At 43.1% G+C, this 19,385-nt stretch overlaps 1 protein-coding gene across 1 annotated transcript in view; it reads right to left on the reverse strand.

Moving 5' to 3' along the window:
• Positions 1-18,727, reverse strand: part of GDPD1 (glycerophosphodiester phosphodiesterase domain containing 1) — a 168,125-nt gene extending 149,398 nt beyond the window's left edge. Inside the window, exon 1 of the mRNA XM_082245083.1 lies at positions 18,110-18,727. Coding sequence (XP_082101209.1) covers positions 18,110-18,245 — 136 coding nt within the window. The 5' untranslated portion in view covers positions 18,246-18,727. The remainder of the gene's footprint in view (positions 1-18,109) is intronic.
• Between the last annotated feature and the right edge of the window lie 658 nt (positions 18,728-19,385).

Genomic DNA, 19,385 nt, shown 5'->3' on the forward strand with positions numbered 1-19,385 from the left:
TTAAAAAAATTACAGTATTGAAAACAGCCAAACTTGGAGTTTTGAATGCTTTTAAGTGCAAAAGAAGAATTTGGGGTCTGTCAGACCCCAGATCCCTCCATAAAGAGGAGCTTTCACTGCCTATTACTGTCACAAGGGATGTTTACATTCCTTCTGACAGCAGTAAAATTGTTAAAAAAAAATCAACAAATAAAATAAACAAAAATTAAAACATTTAAAGCACCCCTCCGTGCTCTCACGCAGAAATGAACGCATACGTAAGCTGCGCCCGCATATGTAAACGGTGTTTAAACCACACGTGAGGTATCACCGCGATCGTTAGAGCAAGAGCAATACTTTTAGCACTAGACTTTGCCTGTATCTCTAAACAGGTAACCGTTAAAAAATTTTAAAGGGTCGCCTATGGAGATTTTTAAGTAGTACTGTACTTTGTCACCATTCCACGAGTGTGAGCATTTTTAAAGCAAGACATGTTAGGTATCTACTTACTCAGCGTAACATCATCTTTCACATTATACAAAAAAATGTTACTGTTTTTTTTTTTAAGCTCATAAATGTGTATTTCTTTAAAAAAAACTTGCATTTGAAAAACCGCTGCGCAAATACCATGTGACATAAAATATTGCAACGATCGCCATTTTATTATCTAGTGTCTCTGGAAAAATATATACATAATGTTTAGGGGTTCGAAGTAATTTTCTAGAAAAAAATACTGATTTTAGCAACAAATGTCAGAAAAAGGCATAGGCATTAAGGGGTTAAAGCAACCTGATGAATACAAAAGAAAGTTTAAAAAAAAAAAATATATACAATTTTCCTGCGTAAACAGTTATTAAACCTTAACTTATTGTAATCAGTCCTAATTACCTCCTTCCCCTTCTCTAATTAATCATTGTTTTCCTGCTGTTTTTTTTCTAACTAGTAATTAAACTTTTTTGTATTTTTTCTTTGTGTTCGTTCATTTGTTCAGTGTCACATTAAGCCCCCGTTCACACTGGGGCGACGCTACTTCGCACCGCGACCTCCGAGGTCGCGGTGCGAGCAGCGCGCCGCGACCTCGGAGCGGCCGCCACGGACTTCATAACATTGAAGTCTATGGCGGTCGCCTCCTGGTCGCCCCAAAGAAGCTCCGGACCCTTTTTCTGAGTCGGAGCGACTTGTGTCGCTCCTATCAGAACGGGTCCGCAGCTTCCCTATGGGAGAAAAATTGAAAACAAAAAAAAACGTTAATATTAACTTTGCAATGCGTTTTACTACAATCATATGTTTTGTGTGATTTTTAAGTGGGAAAATGTTTAAATTAAAATGTATACTTTTCTTTTACTTTAACGCTAATCATGGTAGACAAAAAGTATATTTTTTTTAGTTTTGTTGTTTTTTTTCTGTCTATGGATTGCATAAAAATAATAATAATTATTGCAATAAATATCTCTAAAGGAAAGCTTTATTTGTCCTTCATAAAATATGCATTTTTTTTTTAACTAAGTAAGGAGAAAGGTTCGTAAAAATGGCGGTAGGCCATAAATGGTTTACAGGTGTGACAAGTGCAGTGGTTAATAATAAAAGTTATGGCTGGACATACACTAATGTAAAATCTATTACTCCAAAGGAACAGATCCCTCTCAGAGTCTTTCAGCTTTATTTCGGCTAATGAACATTTTTAGTGAAATAGCACCTTTACATAAACCTCTCACAAACTCAGACGATTCAGACTAAACTTAAGATTAAAAAATGAAGGTTACCTTCAGTGACAGATATCGAAAGATTAGAAGATCCAGAAATAATCAGCTTAAGTCATATGCAAACTCAACTCAACTCTGCCCCCTTACACCTTCTGAGCCTCCTAGAAGAATATTTGTATTCCATTGCAGTAAAACTGGCCATACACTAGGAGATTTCCAAATGAACGTTCGTACCAATATCCGTATGAAAATTCTCAGCGCATTCAATCACTTAAAGTACTGTATGTTGTTCTGTTTCCTTTTGACATTTGATTTTGGAATAAATAGACTTATTAAAATAAAAACCACATCCATTGTTAGAAATAGTTAGTTATAGATACAATTTCCATCCTGTTCCTTCAGTTTTCTTGTCATTATGGTCACAAACGACCATCAATTTGTTGCCAGTAATGATTAGAATATCAAACGAACGCTCTTAAAAATAAAATAATAAATTCTTAAAAAAAAAAATGTAGAACTAAGGCCCTGTTCACACCTGAGCGTTTTTCAGCTCGCAAAACGCTCATCTATGAAGTCTCAAAACGCCCAACAAGCAAAATCCCATTCATTTCAATGGCCCCTGTTCACATATGAGCGTTTTGTCGCCTGAAGCAAAATGCCTAAAGCTCAAAAGAGTACAAGAGCTTCTTTCTTGTTAGATGTCAATGCCTGCCTCCAAACACCTGCAAAAAACTCCTGAAAAACACTCCAATATGCCTGAAAAACACCCAAAAAAACGCCGGAAAATGATACGCTCGGGTGTGAATGGAGCCTAAGTGTATGACCAGCTTTACTTTACTCCTCCATATTGAACAGCTGCTGAAATAAGATATCAGTCCCAGGAGAAGTGCACTGCTTGCAATAAGGGCCATTTAACATCAGAACGTGGTACGGGAAACCTGCGTCTGTGTGGGATTCCCGTGCCGCGTTCAAAACGCGCTGCGATTGTGATCTGCACCGGATTGCATTAAACAGAAGTAGCATGCGATGCGGTTGAAGTGAGTTTCAAAACGTAGTGCATACACTACTTTGGTGCGGTGCGACTTGAGCCAATTCAAAATGGATGGGCTCAATTTGCACCCCACAGAACAGCATGTGAATCGCAAAGGAACACACAGCCAATTCCTGTGCGATTACTGGTGTGAACTGGCTCAAAGTATGCTGACTCAGAGGAAGGTAAGAAAGCCTTTAAGGAGGATTGGGCTACCTCTAGGCCCACCTGCCCTCTATCTAGTGGCCCTGTAGCTTACACATGCATTTGCAAATGTGTGCTAACTAAACCCCTGTTTTTAACGCATACTGTAGGACAGGTTAATTTGGTTGATAAGCAGACTGGTTGGTGAGCTGGGCTTGGAATTTCTCTGCTTTTGTCTTTCATGCGTTGCCCTTCCATGTGCTCCTTGCTGTGAAGGCCAGTTATAGATAGGGCAGGGGCCATTTCTTTGTTACTCATTCAAAAAGCGCAGCGCGAATTGCGCATGCACAGTAGGAAACAGGCTGTGAAGCCGGAAGGCCTCACTTGCTATTTCCCTTAGTGCCTGCACCCACAGCCGATGGACGATTCTGCTAGGGGTACCGACATGGCGGGATACCTGGACAGGTAAGTGTTCTTATAATAAAAGTCAGCAGCTGCAGTATTTGTAGCTGCTGACCTTTAATTTTTTTTTTAAAGGCTGGAACTTCTCTTTAACCACTTAAGCCCCGGAAGATTTTACCCCCTTCCTGACCAGGGCCTATTTTGCGATTCGGCACTGCGTGACTTTAACGGACAATTGCGTGGTCGTGCGACGCTGTACCCAAATGCTTTTTTTCCCACAAACAGAGCTTTCTTTTGGTGGTATTTGATCACCTGTGAGATTTTTTGATCATGCACTATAAACAAAAAAAGAGCGACAATTTTGCAAAAATAACAATATTTTTCAAATTTTTTTATATGAAATTCCCCAAAAAAAAATGTAAAAATCAACATTTTTTAACATTTTAGGCCAATTTGTTTTCTGCTACATATGTTTGATGAAAAAAAAAATCGCACTAATTTACTAACTAAGGGAAAGATTTTTGTCATTTTTATTGTTTTTTTTTTTAACGAGTAATGGCGGCGATCTGCCATTTTTTGCGGGACTGCGACAATTACGGTGGACAGATCGGACCCTTGACTGACATTTTTGACACTTTTGGGGGTACCAGTGACATTACTACAATAATCAATGCTATACATATGCACTGTTACTGTAAAAATGACACTGGCAGGGAAGGGGTTAACTTTATTGGAGAAGGAGGGGTTAAGTGTGTCCCTAGGGGCGTGCTTCTAACTGTGATTGGATGTGGCTTTTCATGTAACAGCAGAGATCTACGGTCCTACATAGCAGGACCGTATGATCTCTGCTGTTACACAGGGGAGAAAGACAGACGGCTTTGTTTAAATTAGCCGCCTGCCTTTCTCCCGGTGTAACCGACGATCGCGAGTGACCGGCGGACATCGGGTCCGCCGCTCACACGCGCGGGGGGGTCCATGAGCGAGCAGGAACGCGCCTCCAGTGGCGCGCACTTGCTCCCTAGAGCCTCACAGGCTAGCGACGTAGTACTACGTCACTTTGCCTGTGAGGGGCTGACCGCCACAGAAAATAGTCGTGCGGCGGTCGGCAAGTGGTTAAGACAAAAAGTCAATTTTTCATAGTACTGCCTTGGTACAATTAACACTTTTAGATGTTCCCTATAACAGTATATCTTCACTTTTTGAGTTCAGGTCCACTTTAATGTTCCTTTTTCTCTAAGCTGTACCAATATTCTTGCCTTTAGGCTACATTCAGATGGGCGAAAAGCACAGGTGCGAATGACAGCAGCAAGAATCTGCTGATTCCTGCAGATGTTTCAGTCACCTGAGCCACTGAGCCCTCTTCACTTTAATGACAGGTCAGCGGTGGCTGCAGCTATCCATGGCTGCACTTTGTGTGCTTCCAGCAGGTAATCCCATGTTGGGCAGACATCCACAGTTAGCTACCTCTCATTGAAGTGTACAGGGCACAGAGGCCGCAGCTAGCCGCTCACAGGTGGCTGAAACAGCTGCAGGAATCAGCAGATTCCTGTTGCTGTCACTCACACCAAAGCTAAACACCTCTGCAAATGTAGCCTTATGGGCCATACACACTATAAGATTTTCTGAAGACTTTTTCCTTTAGGCCCCTTTCACACTATCCGTCCGTCGGACAGATTCAGTTTTTCTCAGCGAAGGGATCGAGCCGCCGATCCCCCGCTGAGCAGCAGGAGGACAGCTGTGTCTCCGCGCTGTGTGCGGAGACACAGCTGTCAGTTCCCCATGCATCTCTATGGGGGAAATCGGATGGGAACGGACCGTCTGTCCGTTCTCATCCCATCCGATCCGCTGGACGGATGGAAAATAGGGTTTCCATCCGTCGTTTGACGGATCGGGTCGGATGTCAGCAGACATGTCTCCGCTGCCATCCGATGCCCCATAGGAATGCATGGGGGGACAGTTCAGATCCGCCAGTGTGAAAGGGGGCCTTAGACTTACCAAAATCATATAATATGAGGTCAAACCAAAACACTTTCAATTTGTATGCAATCTGGCAGGCCCTTGCACTACATAGAAAAGGTAAATCTGAAGGAAAAAATCTTCAGAAAATCTTATAGTGTGTATGGCCCTTTAGACTCAACTATTCTCAGCCAAGGTCCCGTAGAACCCCAGGGGTCCTCTGGAAGTTGCTAGGGGTTCCTTGAGCTGTGGCTGATTGACCTCTCACCTGATGATGCCTGCATGGTTCTAGGCCCAGTGTCACTTGGCAGATTTTTCTTCCCATTGGCTTCCAATAATTCTATTTTAGCTGGGGTTCCCTGAGCCCTAAAAAATATTTCAAGGGTTCCTCTGGGGTATAAAGGTTGAGAAAGGCTGCTTTAGCTGATCTGTCTACGCTCATGTTTGGTACGCATATCTTAGTTATGTCTGCTACATCATACTAATGTTATTAGCTGTGTTCACATAAAATGGATGTTCCTAGTTAAAAGTTAAAACACAGCTGTAATACACATATACAATTCTTGATGTCTGTACTATTTGTTTCTTTGCATTCTCCAAAGACTAGCAAAACGAAAAGGCATAACATTCCCAGCTGGCAGCCAAAGGCCGCATTAGGTCTCGCTGTGTTACTACTGTGGTGGATCAGTTGTATCTGGCACGGACATCTTGGTGCAGCTGTTTCAATGTAATTTTTGGCATATTGTGTGTCATAGTTACCTACATAGTTACATAGGACAGTTGGACAATTCAGCTTTAAAGAAATACCTACACCTATAGTCTAGAGCAGGGGTCTCCAAACTTTTTAAACAAAGGGCCAGCTTACTGTCCGTCAAACTTAAGGTTGGCCCGATTGTGGCTATTGACAGCAGAAAAGGTCCCAACTTCACTGGATATAAACAATGCCCCATCTTTGGTGTTAGTGGGAGGAATAGCGCTCTACTGTTGGTGTCAGTGGGAGGAATACCGCTCCATCGTTGGTGTTAGTGGGAGGAATTGCCATCGTTAGGGTTGTTGGGGGGAATTGTGCCCCATCATTGGTGTGATCGGGACCCATCATTGGTGTCATTGGGAGGAATTGTGCCCCATCGTTGGTGTCATTAGGAGGAATTCTGCCCCTTCATTGGTATCGTGGGAGAATTATGTCCCATTGTTGGCATCAGTGGATGAAAATAGCACCCAAGGGCTGGATAAAAGTAAGCAAAGGGCCCCATCTGGCTGCCGGGCCACAGTTTGGAGACAACTGGTCTAGAGGAACACAAATAAATATCAAAATTGTAACTGTTGCTAGGTTTGCCACATTGTACAGTATGAAGAAAAAAATCATTATAGTCCCCAAGGGGAGTCAGATTTATTCCAGAGGATCAAAGTACTATATTGACCTTGGATATATTTTTATACATGATCTTACAGGGAGCTGGCTTTTTAGAGGCAAGAACACAGGGATGACCATATCAGTGTTTTGCTGTCCCTTCATTATCCAATCTCAAGTTGAGGTGGTCTTTGATTTAGCTGCATTGATTTAAAGTAGCAGAGAAAAGCGAGGTCAAAAACTGGCTGTGCTGTCTGATAGGAATGACTGGATAAGAAAAAATTGAGTCTCCAACAACAACCAAAGCATATTTGTAGTAGTCTCTGACCATCTCCTGTAACGTGTATTTAAACAAAAACATGGGGGCGCGCATACCCTCGTATAAAGGCCAAAGGAAGGGCAGATGACCTAATGTTTATTAGGATTTAAATAAATGTTGAAACTATGGTATGTGTTTCCAGTACTTTTAAGATAGGGGCCCAAAACTCCATACATCAACCAAAACAAATTGGCCGATTACAGCATGTCAATAACTAACAATCAAAGGTTATGGCACCATCAAAAAGAGGCTACATTTTTGGGAAAAAATAAAATAAAAAAAGTGAAAATCCTGCATGCACCACAATAAATGCTGATATTATCTTTCAAACAATGGAGCCAGGGCATCACGTAAAAATTACTCTTGGTTATATATTCCAAAATAACTGGCAACGTCTCTGTGGTTTTCACCAATTGTAATCACTGGCCCCTGTGGCTGTCATTGTACCAACTGTGCCACCATAATGACCTATCCCAATAAAAATATCCAATACAACAGGGGCAGTGCCAACAAACAAACCATGGGATTAAATGGCAGCTTAAGGTGGTCAATACATATCAAAACAACTCACATGTGCCAGTCACCCCCCCCCCCTCCCCACAACAAAAAAAAAGAACATAATAAAGCCCAAAGAGATGAAGAACTGCCTGTAGTCTCTGACCATCTTCTGTAACATGTCTGTAGTCTCTGACCATCTCCTGTGGTACATCTGCAGTCTCTGACACAAAGGGGGGAAAAAAATACTGACACCGAAGTAGAGTCAAAGCATGTTCCCGAGGCCTCGTAGGAAAGCCATCTAGCCGTACGGTTCTGAGGTCCCCAATACTGACCATCTCCTGTGGCATGTCTGCAGTCTCTGACCATTTCCTGTAACATGTCTGCAGTCTCTGACCCTCTCCTGTAGCATGTCTGCAGTCTCTGACCCTCTCCTGTAGCATGTCTGCAGTCTCTGACCCTCTCCTGTAGCATGTCTGTAGTCTCTGACCCTCTCCTGTAGCATGTCTGCAGTCTCTGATCATCTCCTGTAGCATATTGCAGTCTTTGACAATCTCCTGTGGCATGTCTGCAATCTCTGACCATCTCCTGTAGCATGTCTGCAGTCTCTGGCCATCTCCTGTAGCATGTATGCAGTCTCTGGCCATCTCCTGTAGCATGTATGCAGTCTCTGACCATTTTCAGTAGCATGTTTGCAGTCTCTGACCATCTCCTGTAGCATGTTTGCTGTTTCTGACCATCTCCTGTAGCATGTTTGCTGTTTCTGACCATCTCCTGTAGCATATTTGAAGTCTCTAACCATCTCCTGTAGCATGTTTGCAGTCTTTGACCGTCTCCTGTAGCGTGCCAACAGTCTATGGCCATCTCCTGGGCTATGTTTGCAGTCTCTGACCATCTCTTGTAGCATGTTTTCAGTCTTTGACCATCTCCTGTAGCATGTCTAAAGTCTTTAATCGTTACCGGTTGTGTGTCTGAAGTCTCTCTAGTTCTTTAATGATGTCGGGGGCCATACTTGAAGCCCCTATATCATGTAAATTGACAGTGGTTTATGTTTTGATTCCAACTAAAAACACTAACTACAGGGAATCTTCCGTGATCTGCTGACACAGACATAATAAATGTGACCTTTGTTCATCAGGACTGGAAGTAAGGAGAAACCTTCTTAATGGGGGTCACATTGAGTAATAAAAAGTTGGCAGAGGTTCTAGCCCTTCCACGCTCTATTCAAAAGTAAAAAAAATATACCATTGTTGTTCCTCTCCTTCTATCAATCTGATTCAAAGGCTTCAATAATTTCTAAGGCACTGACTTGTTACAAGTTCAAATCAGGAGTTCTGACTTCACATGTTGCATGCTTATAACAGGTTGAATAACCCAGTAAGTAAGAAAATACAGAAGCCAGTGGTGACCAGGCAACCAGCATCTTCAAAAGGAGGTTAGAAATGGCAGCCTCCATCTTTCACTCAGTACAGGTCTCCTTCAAACAAGTAAAGAATTGCATACCATTCTGCAGGTGGCACTTATGTGGCGTAGTTTGGAGGTACTAGAACCAGGCAGCATCCTTGTGGCTGGCTATTTAATGAGAAACTCAACAACTATCTAGCAGGGACTAAACAGAACATAAATGATTTGAACTTAGAATCCTTAGGTTTGGTAGACTGGGTTTTTATCTGTTTACCTGTTGTATAAGAACAGAGCAAAGCACCAGCATTCCATGAGCGCCTGGGACATGGAAAGAGAAATGAACAGGTGGATCCAAAGAAAGTAAACATATAAGAAACCCGAACAATACAAACTTTGCTTACAGAAAATTTATAAAAGAGTTAAAATAAAAAAACTTTATAAATAAAGTTACAGGTGTGAACAATCTCTAAGGCTCCATTCACACCTGGGCATTTGAGTGTTTTTCAGCTCCAAAAACGCTCAAAAAAACGTTCCAAAACGCCCAACAAGTAAAACCCCATTCATTTAAATGGCCCCTGTTCACATCTGACCGTTTTGCAAAACGCCTGTAGCTGAAAAAAGTACATGAGCTTCTTTTTGGGCTGATTACCAGCGTTTTTGATAGATGTCAATGCCTGCCTCCAAAAACGCCTGAAAAAAACGCCTGAAAATTGCGGTAAAATCGCTGTAAAATCGCGGTAAAAAAAAACGCGGTAAAACGCTACGCTCAAGTGTGAATGCAGCCTTAATGTATTATCTAATGCATATGATGTTTTGTAATAAAGGGGAGTACTGTGACATTTATTTATTTGGATATTTATTATGGATAATGGAAAAAAAAGAAAAACTCATGTATATATCATATAATATTCAATGTTATAATGCACTCAATAAAAAGTACCTTTATATATATATATATATATATATATATATATATATATAATTCCTGATTAGAAGCAGGAAAGCACTTTTAGGCATTTGGTAGTGCCTGTGCCTAGGCACCCTCTTGGCACTTTTCCACTGCAAGTACCGGCTCGGCTCTACTCGGCCCTGCTTGGCCCGGTTTGCTTTTCCACTGCTGGTACCGCATGGTACTGTGTTGGAACGGTTCGGTACGGTACGGTATGGTTTGCTTTTCCATTAAAGTAGTACTAAAGTTAAGTGGGTGGGATAACAACGGGGTGGGTGGGATTCTCTGACCAATCAGTGGCTAGTAGTGACTGCATGCAAAGGATTGTGGGATATGGTACCGGGTATGGTACTTCCTGGAACCACAATCTAGTAGGTACTGTTTTTGAGAGCCGTACCGTTCGGTTCCATGCAGTGGAAAAGCGTCGCCGTACCGTACCGTACTCCTACACCATACCATGCGGTACCAGCAGTGGAAAAGCACAAAAGCGAGCCGAACCGTTCGGTTCCATGCAGTGGAAAAGCGCCATTTCTCTTTTGGTCTCAGGACTGTGACATTATCAGAGGCATATTTCTCCCACTGCTTCTGATCCTTGGACTGCATTGATGTGGTCATCAGGGGACCAGGTCTAGGAAAAGAAAAGAGCTGCCTGGTGATGGCTTGTACCTCCACTACTGTGTTGGCTTCGTCAAAGTCACTCAGCATTGTGGGATTGGCACAAAATGTGCCTGTGCAAATAGCAGCTGTAGATTATCTATTGGAGGTCCTATGTTGTCTTTAACTGATATATCTGCTTAATGCTTTGTTCTCCTCCTCAGTCTTTACACAGGAAAAGGAGGCGTTTACTGACCATGACTGTATGGTTAGCAGGACTTCACAGGACATGCCACTATGGCTAACAGAGGGTGAAATCAGGGAAAGGCTGGATAAAATGAACACAAGTAAATCACCAGGCCCGGATGGCGTACATCCGAGAGTACTCAAAGAACTCAGTAAGATTATATCTAGACCACTGTTCCTGATCTTTGCAGATAGTATTTTGACAGGAAATGTACCAGGTGACTGGAGGAAAGCTAACCTATATACTAATATTCAAAAAAGGGCAGAGGCTTGTACCGGGAAATTATAGGCCGGTCAGCCTGACGTCAATAGTATGTAAACTTCTGGAAGGGATGATAAGGGACTATATCTAAGAGTTTACTAAAGTGAACAACGTCATCAGTAGTAATCAGCACGGGTTTACAAAAGGGCGTTCTTGTCAAACCATTCTGTTAACATTCTACAAGGAGGTGAGCTGTGAGCTAGATAGGGGGAGACCTGTGGATGCGGTGTACATGGATTTTGCTAAGGTGTTCAATACAGTTCCCCACAAACGCTTAATTTATAAAATAAGGTCTGCAGGCATCGACCACAAGGTTTGCTCTTGGATACAAAACTGGTTAAAGGGGCGTGTCCAAAGGGTGGTAATAAATAACGTGTACTCAGATTGGTCTGGGGTGGTAAGTGGGGTCCCCCAAGGCTCAGTCCTGGGACCAATTTTGTTCAATTTATTCATAAATAGCATTAAGGACGGGATCAGTAGCTCGATATCAGTTTTTGCAGATGACACAAAATTAAGTAGGGCAATAACTTCACATAGTAAGGCAGAAATCTTACAGAATTACATGAACAAAATAACAGAGTGGGCAACTACATGGCAAATGAGGTTTAATGTGGAGAAGTGTAAGGTATTGCACTTGGGGACTAATAACATAAACCAGGGCTCGACAAACCCCGGGCGCCAGGTCGCATTTGCGACTAGAATTAGCGACCTGGTGCCTGGGGTGCCCTGCAGGAGTTGTCCTGTCCCTTTTGCGCCCCCACCTCCTCCCGAGTGCACGGACTTCCGCGCTGTCCAAAAATTGAGGCCCGGCTTTTCGGCCTACTTCTGTGAGATGAGAGAGGCTTCCAACGGGCGCCCTTTTGTGGTGGCCGGGAGTAATGACTGTTTCCACTGCCTGTTCTCAATGCCTTCCCATCTCCTTCCCAAGAGGAGATGAGAGGGAAGTTTTTGCAGGCTTCATCTCCCTGTCCAGTTACCTTTGCTTAAAAGGTAAGTGGACAGGGAGTGTGGTTATTATTATTAATTTATTTTTTAAGTAAAAAAAAAAAAAAATAATAATAATAATAATAATTTTTTCTTTTTTTTTTAACCACTTAAGCCCCGGAAGATTTTACCCCCTTCCTGACCAGGGGGTATTTTGCGATTCGGCACTGCGTGACTTTAACGGACAATTGCGCGGTTGTGCGACGCTGTATCTAAACGAATTTGGCGTCCTTTTTTTCCCACAAACAGAGCTTTCTTTTGGTGGTATTTGATCACCTGTGCGATTTTTTGATCATGCGCTATAAACAAAAAAAGAGCGTAAATTTTGCAAAAATAGCAATATTTTTCACATTTTTTTATATGAAATTCCCCCCCAAAAAAATGTAAAAATCAAAATTTTTTAACATTTTCGGCCAATTTGTTTTATGCTACCTATGTTTGGTAAAAAAAAAAATCGCAAAAAGCGTATTTTGATTGGTTTGCGCAAAAGTTATCGCGTTTACTAACAAAGGGAAAGATTTTTGTCATTTTTGTTGTTTTTTTTTTTAACGCGTAATGGCGGCGATCTGCGATTTTTTTTGCGGTACTGCGACATTGCGGCGGACAGATCAGACCCTTGACTGACATTTTTGACACTTTTGGGGTTACCAGTGACATTTCTACAGTAATCAGTGCTATACATATGCACTGTTACTGTAAAAATACACTGGCAGTGAAGGGGTTAACTTTTTTGAAAGGGAGGGGCTATGTGTGTCCCTAGGGGCGTGCTTTCTACTGTGATTGGCAGTGGCTTCATATGTATGAACAGTGATCAACGGTTCTACATAGTAGAACCGTATGATCATCCTTCATACACAGGGGAGAATGACAGGCAGCTTGTTTACACAAGCCGCCTGACTTTCTCCCTCTCCCCCGACGATCGCAGAGTGACCGGCGGACATCGGGTCCGCCGGTCACACGCGCGGGGGGGTGCGTGACCGCGCAGGAGCGGGAGAGCGCCTCCGGCGGCGCACGCTCGCTCCCTGGACCCTCACAGGCTAGCGACGTAGACCTATGTCGCTTTGCCTGTGAGGGGCTGACTGCCGACGTAGATCAGCGTTAGGCAGTCGGCAAGTGGTTAATTATTAAAAAAAAATAAAAAATTATTTATTTTTCTTTTTTTTTTTCTATTATTATTAAAAAAAATTACATATATATATATATATATATATATATATATAATCTTTTTTTTTTTCCTCATCGCCATGCCACAGCCGAAGGCCCCTTTCACATGGGCTGTCTGATCAGGTCCGCCTGTCAGTTTTTCAGGCAGACCTGATCGGACCCTTCATTCTCCCCTATGGAGCAGTAATCTGCCGCCATCTGATTCTGTCCGCCAAAAGCAGACGAATGGTGGTTCTATTTTCTATCCACCCCGTGGATCGGATCAGATGGCATCGGATGGAAAGAGACAGACAGTCTGTTTCAATCCAATTGCGCTATAGAGGAGAGTGGGGTTCTAGTCGTATTTATGTGTAAATTTAGTATCCGTTTTATTAAATAAAGCTTGGTTGTTAGTTTAAAAAAAAAAAAAACTGGCTCCTAGATTTCAGGCAAATTTGTCAAGCCCTGATAAACGCCCAATACACTTAGGGGGGGGACCCCTGGGGGAATCAAAAATGGAGAAAGATCTGGGAGTCTTAGAGGAAGATAGACTTAGCAATAGCATGCAATGTCAAGCTGCAGCTGCCAAAGCCGGCAGAAAATTAGCTTGCATAAGGAAGGGTATGTATTCCAGAGATAAATCTGTAATCCTACCACTTTATAAAACTCTGGTCCGACCGCATCTGGAGTATTCTGTCCAGTTCTGGTCGCCAGTCCTCAGAAGGGATGTATTGGAGCTGGAGAGAGTCCAGAGGAGAGCAACTAAACTGATTAGGGGATCGGAGGACCTTAATTATGATGAGCGCTTACAAGCCCTTGATTTATTCTCCCTGGAAAGGAGACGCCTGAGAGGGAACATGATGGCAATTTACAAGTACCTTAACGGTGATCTCAGCATAGAAAAAAACTGTTCAGTCGCAACAAATGCATGAGGACACGGGGCCATACAATGCGATTAGAGGAGAAGATATTTAACCTTAGGCTGCGCAGGGGGTTCTTTACTGTTAGGGCTACAAGACTGTGGAATTCTCTTCCACAAGTGGTAGTAACTGCGGGGAGTATGGCTATTTTTAAAAGACTCTTGGATGTACACCTCAAGGATCAAAACATTCAGGGGTATGTGAGATGATTGCGTCCACACACATCTACACAGGTTGAACTGGATGGACTGTTGTCTTTTTTCAACCTCAACTACTATGTAACTATGTAATTATGTAACTATCTTTTCTTTTACTAGTTTGTTGAATTTTTGTGAACAAATAAGTGAACCGTGATATCACAGCACACAAACCCCCTCCCCTTACACCCAGGACACAAGGCTCCTGACAGGGGCAAGGTATTCTTGATCTACCTAGGTCAAAACCAGGTGGTCCCTGCTCCTTAGGGCCTTGCCAAAACTGGTCCTCTGAGAGCTTGGTGAGGGCACTCCTGAAGAGAGACCCCCAGTTGGGGAATAGAAAAAGACCGAAGACCACAGATCCTCATCCCAACAACAGAGCAGGCCCCAAAAAAACTGCACTCAGCGTCTCTGTCCAAGATGCCTGTGCAAGCAAACAAAATGGATGTGATCGAATGCCAGTGAAACACAGTGGAGTGCCAAACCAATAGTATTTTTCTGGCACCCCTGAGACACCACTCCCAGGGGAAACATCACCAGGGGCTCCTTGCACCTCTCAGCCCCTTAGCAGACAAATTCAACATCATTCCAACCAGAAAAGCCTTAACATTTAAGCCCCATTCACACTAGGGCCTGTGGATGTGGGTGGCTGGCTGGCACCGGGCTGCTGTGGATGGGTGCATGGCTGTGATACACTCCCGCGAGACTAGACCCGACTCCAGACGAGGCTGTCCAAGGCGAGAGATGCAGCCTAAGAAGGCAGAATGACGTCACAAAAATATCGGTAATATTGGCCAGTTTCGGGGCCGATACCGATATATCGGGGGAAAGTGCATATCGGCCTTGCCGATAATCGGTCTATCCCTAAATATAAGGCATCGCACTATATAAAACAGTCTGAAAAAATAGTAGGAACAAACCCTTTTACTTTTATGCATAGATATGATGGTGGCTGTCCACCTGGGTGAAGTTGTGTTTGCCAAATCTGGTGCACTTCTTCTGGGCCCTCTATCACATTACATCTAACTGAATAGCATTGCAGCTGCTCTAACTGTGCATGGGAAATCAAGTGTTTGTACAGATAAACTGACGTCCTGTCTTCTGGTTGATGCTGAAAGAGCAGGTGGTTACATCTCATGGTACACAGAATCCAATGTCATACTAGGCTAGCCAGACTACATTGGCCAACTGTACTGTACAATCTAATGTGCCAAATACCCATGACATTGTATTATGCATGAGTACGTTTGACAATATCAGGAATAATAGGAACTACTAATATCTTTTAGACAGCTGTTTATACAGTCTAGTCATATGTGCTATGGGTAGGGAGACTGAAATTCTTAAAGTGATAATGCAGCACTTTGGTTGAAGCTCTTGCTAATACTGCAGAACGAGTCCCCAGGCACCTTTAAATCTTCAGCTTTTCCACTGCGGGCTTTTGGTGACTTTGCTGAGGTGACACAATGTTAATACTATGAGAATTAGATGAATTTCTGCCCATAATGTAAGTGCTTTATGTACTCTTGACAGGTTACCATTAATTTCTGAGCCAATTCCCTATAGATTTGATGTGTTTATGTAAATACATTAATTATGGTAAAGCTGAGGGTGCTGTATTAAAATCACAGATGAACAAAAATCACCCACTCAGCAAAAAGCCTGGAATATGACTGGAGCACAGATAAATTAGTGAATTATTAACCTCTGACAAGAGCAGTACCCTTATACCAAAATAAACATGCCCATCCCCTTCTCCCCAATCTAAAGATCTAATGACTAGCCCCTTCACCCCAAAATAAAGAACCAATGTCTACCCCTCTTATCCCCAAAATAAAGACCTGTCTACTCTCTTCTCCACAAAATAAAGACCCAATGACCACCCCTTCTCAACAAAATAAAGTCACAATGTCTACCACCTTCTCCCAAAGCTAAAGATCCAATGTCTAGCCCCTTCTCCCCAAAAAAAAAGATCTAATGACCAGCCCATTCACCCCAAAATAAAGAACCAATGTCTACTCCCTTCTCCCCAAAAAAAGATCAAATAACCAGCCCATTCACCCCAAAATAAAGAACCAATGTCTACTCCCTTCTCCCCAAAAAAAATTCTAATGACCGGCCACCATCACCCCAAAATAAAGAACCAATGTCTACTCCCTTCTCCCCAAAATAAAGACCTAATGTTCACTCTCTTCTCCACAAAATCAAGACCCAATGACCACCCATTTTTCCCAAATAAAATACCTGATGTTCACTCCCTTCTCCCTAAAATAAAGACCCAATGACCACCCCTTCTTGCCAAAATAAAGACCTTATGATCACTCCCTTCTCCCTAAAACATGGGTGTCCAACCTTTTGGCTTCTCTGGGCCACATTGAGTGTAGAGAAATTTTCTCGGGCCGCATATAAAAAATATACTATAGTTAAGGTATATAAGTAATAAAACGCCGCTGCACCCTTCCCGCGCTGCTGCACCCCCCCCCCCCCAGCACTAATTTAACACAACTAGTGGATGCTCCCATCCAAGGCAGCCTCTGCCTACAGTTAGTTGGAAGCCGCTGTGGCCGTGCCCCCGATTCGACTTCCTTCCACCCCAGCAAAAAAAAAATTGTCAGGGGGCAGTGGGCCGCATTGCCTGCGGTTCCGGGCCGCAGGTTGGACATGCCTGCCCTAAAATAAAGATCCAATGACCAGCCCCTTCACCCCAAATTAAAAAAAAAAAAAACAACGTCTTTGCCCTTCTCCCCATAATAAAGACCCGATGTTCACTGCCTTCTCTTCTCCACAAAATTACGACCCAATGACCACCCATTTTTCCCAAATAAAATACCTGATGTTCACTCCCTTCTCCCTAAAATAAAGACCCAATGAACACTCCCTTCTTCCCAAAATAAAGACCTGTGGATCACTACCTTCTCTCTAAAATAAAGATCCAATGACCAGCCTCTTCACCCCCAAAATAACAAAAACCAATGTCTATGCCCTTCTCCCCAAAATAAAGACCTGATGTTCACTCCCTTCTCCACAAAATAAAGACCCAATGACCAGCCCCTTCACCCAAAAACAAAGATCCAATGTCCACCCCCTCCCCCAAAAAAAGAACAAATGTTCAGCCCTTCTCCCTAAAATAAAGACCCAATATCCATCCCCTTACCCCAAATTAAGGACCCAATTAAAAACCCATTGTTCCAAAAAAAATAAAGACCCAATCCCCCCACCCAAAAAAAACTACCCAATGTCCACCTCTTTCCTTAAAAATAACTACCCAATGACAACCCCTTGTTCCCAAAGAAATGATCCAACATCCATTCTTCAGGCCCCAAAATAAAGACCCAACGTCCACTCTCTTCTCCCTAAAATAAAGATCTAATGTCCACCCCTGTGCCCCCAAAGTAAAGACCCAATGTGCGTCTCCTTCTCCCCAAAATAAAGACCCAATATCCATCCCTTTCTCCCTAAAATACTGTAAATACTCCATTGGACTTTTTTTTTCTCCCACGTTGTCTACTACTACTAATAATAATAATACAATTTAGAAACATGAATAAAACACAATATCTAAAAACAATAGCCTGATTTTCATCCAAAATGTCATTTATGGATTGTCAGTATTTACAACCAATATGGTTATGCATTATCAAAATGACAAAAAATGTAAAAGAAAAACCAATTCCACTTACAAATTCATACAATCATGTTAGCAAATATGTGTAAAGGAAACCCTTACTGAGAAAATATGTAGCCTGTCATTGCCGACCTTTTACTGAAAAATGCTAGTTGCCTGGCCAACTCTGACTTGAATTCCTTTCGAGTCCCTAAGCCAAGCAAATCACAGGTATAGTCAGAACACCTGATCTCCCTACTTGCTGAATGGAAGCCACAGGACCAGCATGACAGCCGGCCATGTGGCATTCTTCAGAAGGTCATGAGTAATGGCAGCCTTCATATCTCTTTGGGTGCCCTTTCATGTAATCAATGCATGTAATGCCTGCCATGGGAACGGTGACAGGCGACGCCAGGCGCAATCTTACCTCCTCGGTGGGAGATGTGCCTACATCGGAACTTCTGCTGTTTCCTCTTGTGTAGCAGACTGGGAAATTTCAGGAGCAGGGCAGAGGTGATGAGATACCCACTCATGGTGGTCAGTAGGTAGAAGGCAGCTGACATGGTGCACCTGCTGCTCAGGTGAGCTACTGAATGGAAGGAGAAGTGTGTTGTCAGTGTTGTGAGGATGCCCTGTGGGAGGGTGACTGGGGACCCAGCAGTGGGTGCTGCTTGATCACTGGGATCCCATAGTAGATCTTGTTGGTGATGAAAGATCTCCTCTAGTTCAGGGCGTACAGGTGACAGGAGATGCCTGGTCCTTGCTGGCTGGTGTTCATAGATTAGATCGTGTACTATGGCAGCAATTCAGGAAGCAAAGGTTCGGAAGAGGGCACCGAGCTGTCATACAAGACAAGGGGCACCTTGCATGGAAGATGTCATTGAGGGATTCTAGGAGGGAAGCGGCATGTCCTTGGGAATCCTCCTGGATATGGTGCTGTGAAGGCACACAGAAGAATCAGGAGTCTCTGCTCTGCCCAGCAGGCTGGCTGCACTGCACCAGCTTCCTCTACTAGCCGGTTTATCTACACTTGTCACTGCCAGAGCACTGCGCACGCGCACTTCCGCCTTCACTGACTGGCATAACAAAGAGCTGCAATGCACATGCGCAGTCCCGAGTCTAGCGCTAAGTTTATGTTAGATGGAAGAGCTCGGGCTGGGATGAGCTGCTTGATGGCTGGATACAGCATTCCGCAGTCAGCTCACATTACATGACTGCCCATTAATGAACCCCTACCATGGGGAGCGAGGTGGTCACAGCTGGCATTTTCTACAATGATGCTTGATGGTGGTCATACACATGTCCAATGATCAATTCATATTCCGATCGCTAGGAAGAATTCATCTGTGGTCAACATCCCATTCACTCGGCATGCCAAACACTGGCAAGTGGATTGCAATCGATAATTCGAAAATACGATCATAAATTAATGATTAAATCGTTTTGGTTTTTTTTCCAATTCATTATTTATTTAACCACTTTACCACCGGAGGATTTTGCTGTCTTACGTCCAGGCCACTTTTTGCGATTCGGCGCTGTGCGACTTTAACTGACAATTGCGCGGTCTTGCGACGCCGTACCCAAACTAAATTTACATCCTTTTTTTCCCACAAACAGAGCTTTCTTTTGGTGGTATTTGATCACCTGTGCGCTTTTTACTTTTTGTGCTATAAACAAAAAAAGAGCGTTTATTTTGAAAAAAT

The sequence above is a fragment of the Pelophylax lessonae genome, assembly GCF_965119305.1.
Source record: "Pelophylax lessonae genome assembly, chromosome: 2".
Taxonomy (NCBI): domain Eukaryota; kingdom Metazoa; phylum Chordata; class Amphibia; order Anura; family Ranidae; genus Pelophylax; species Pelophylax lessonae.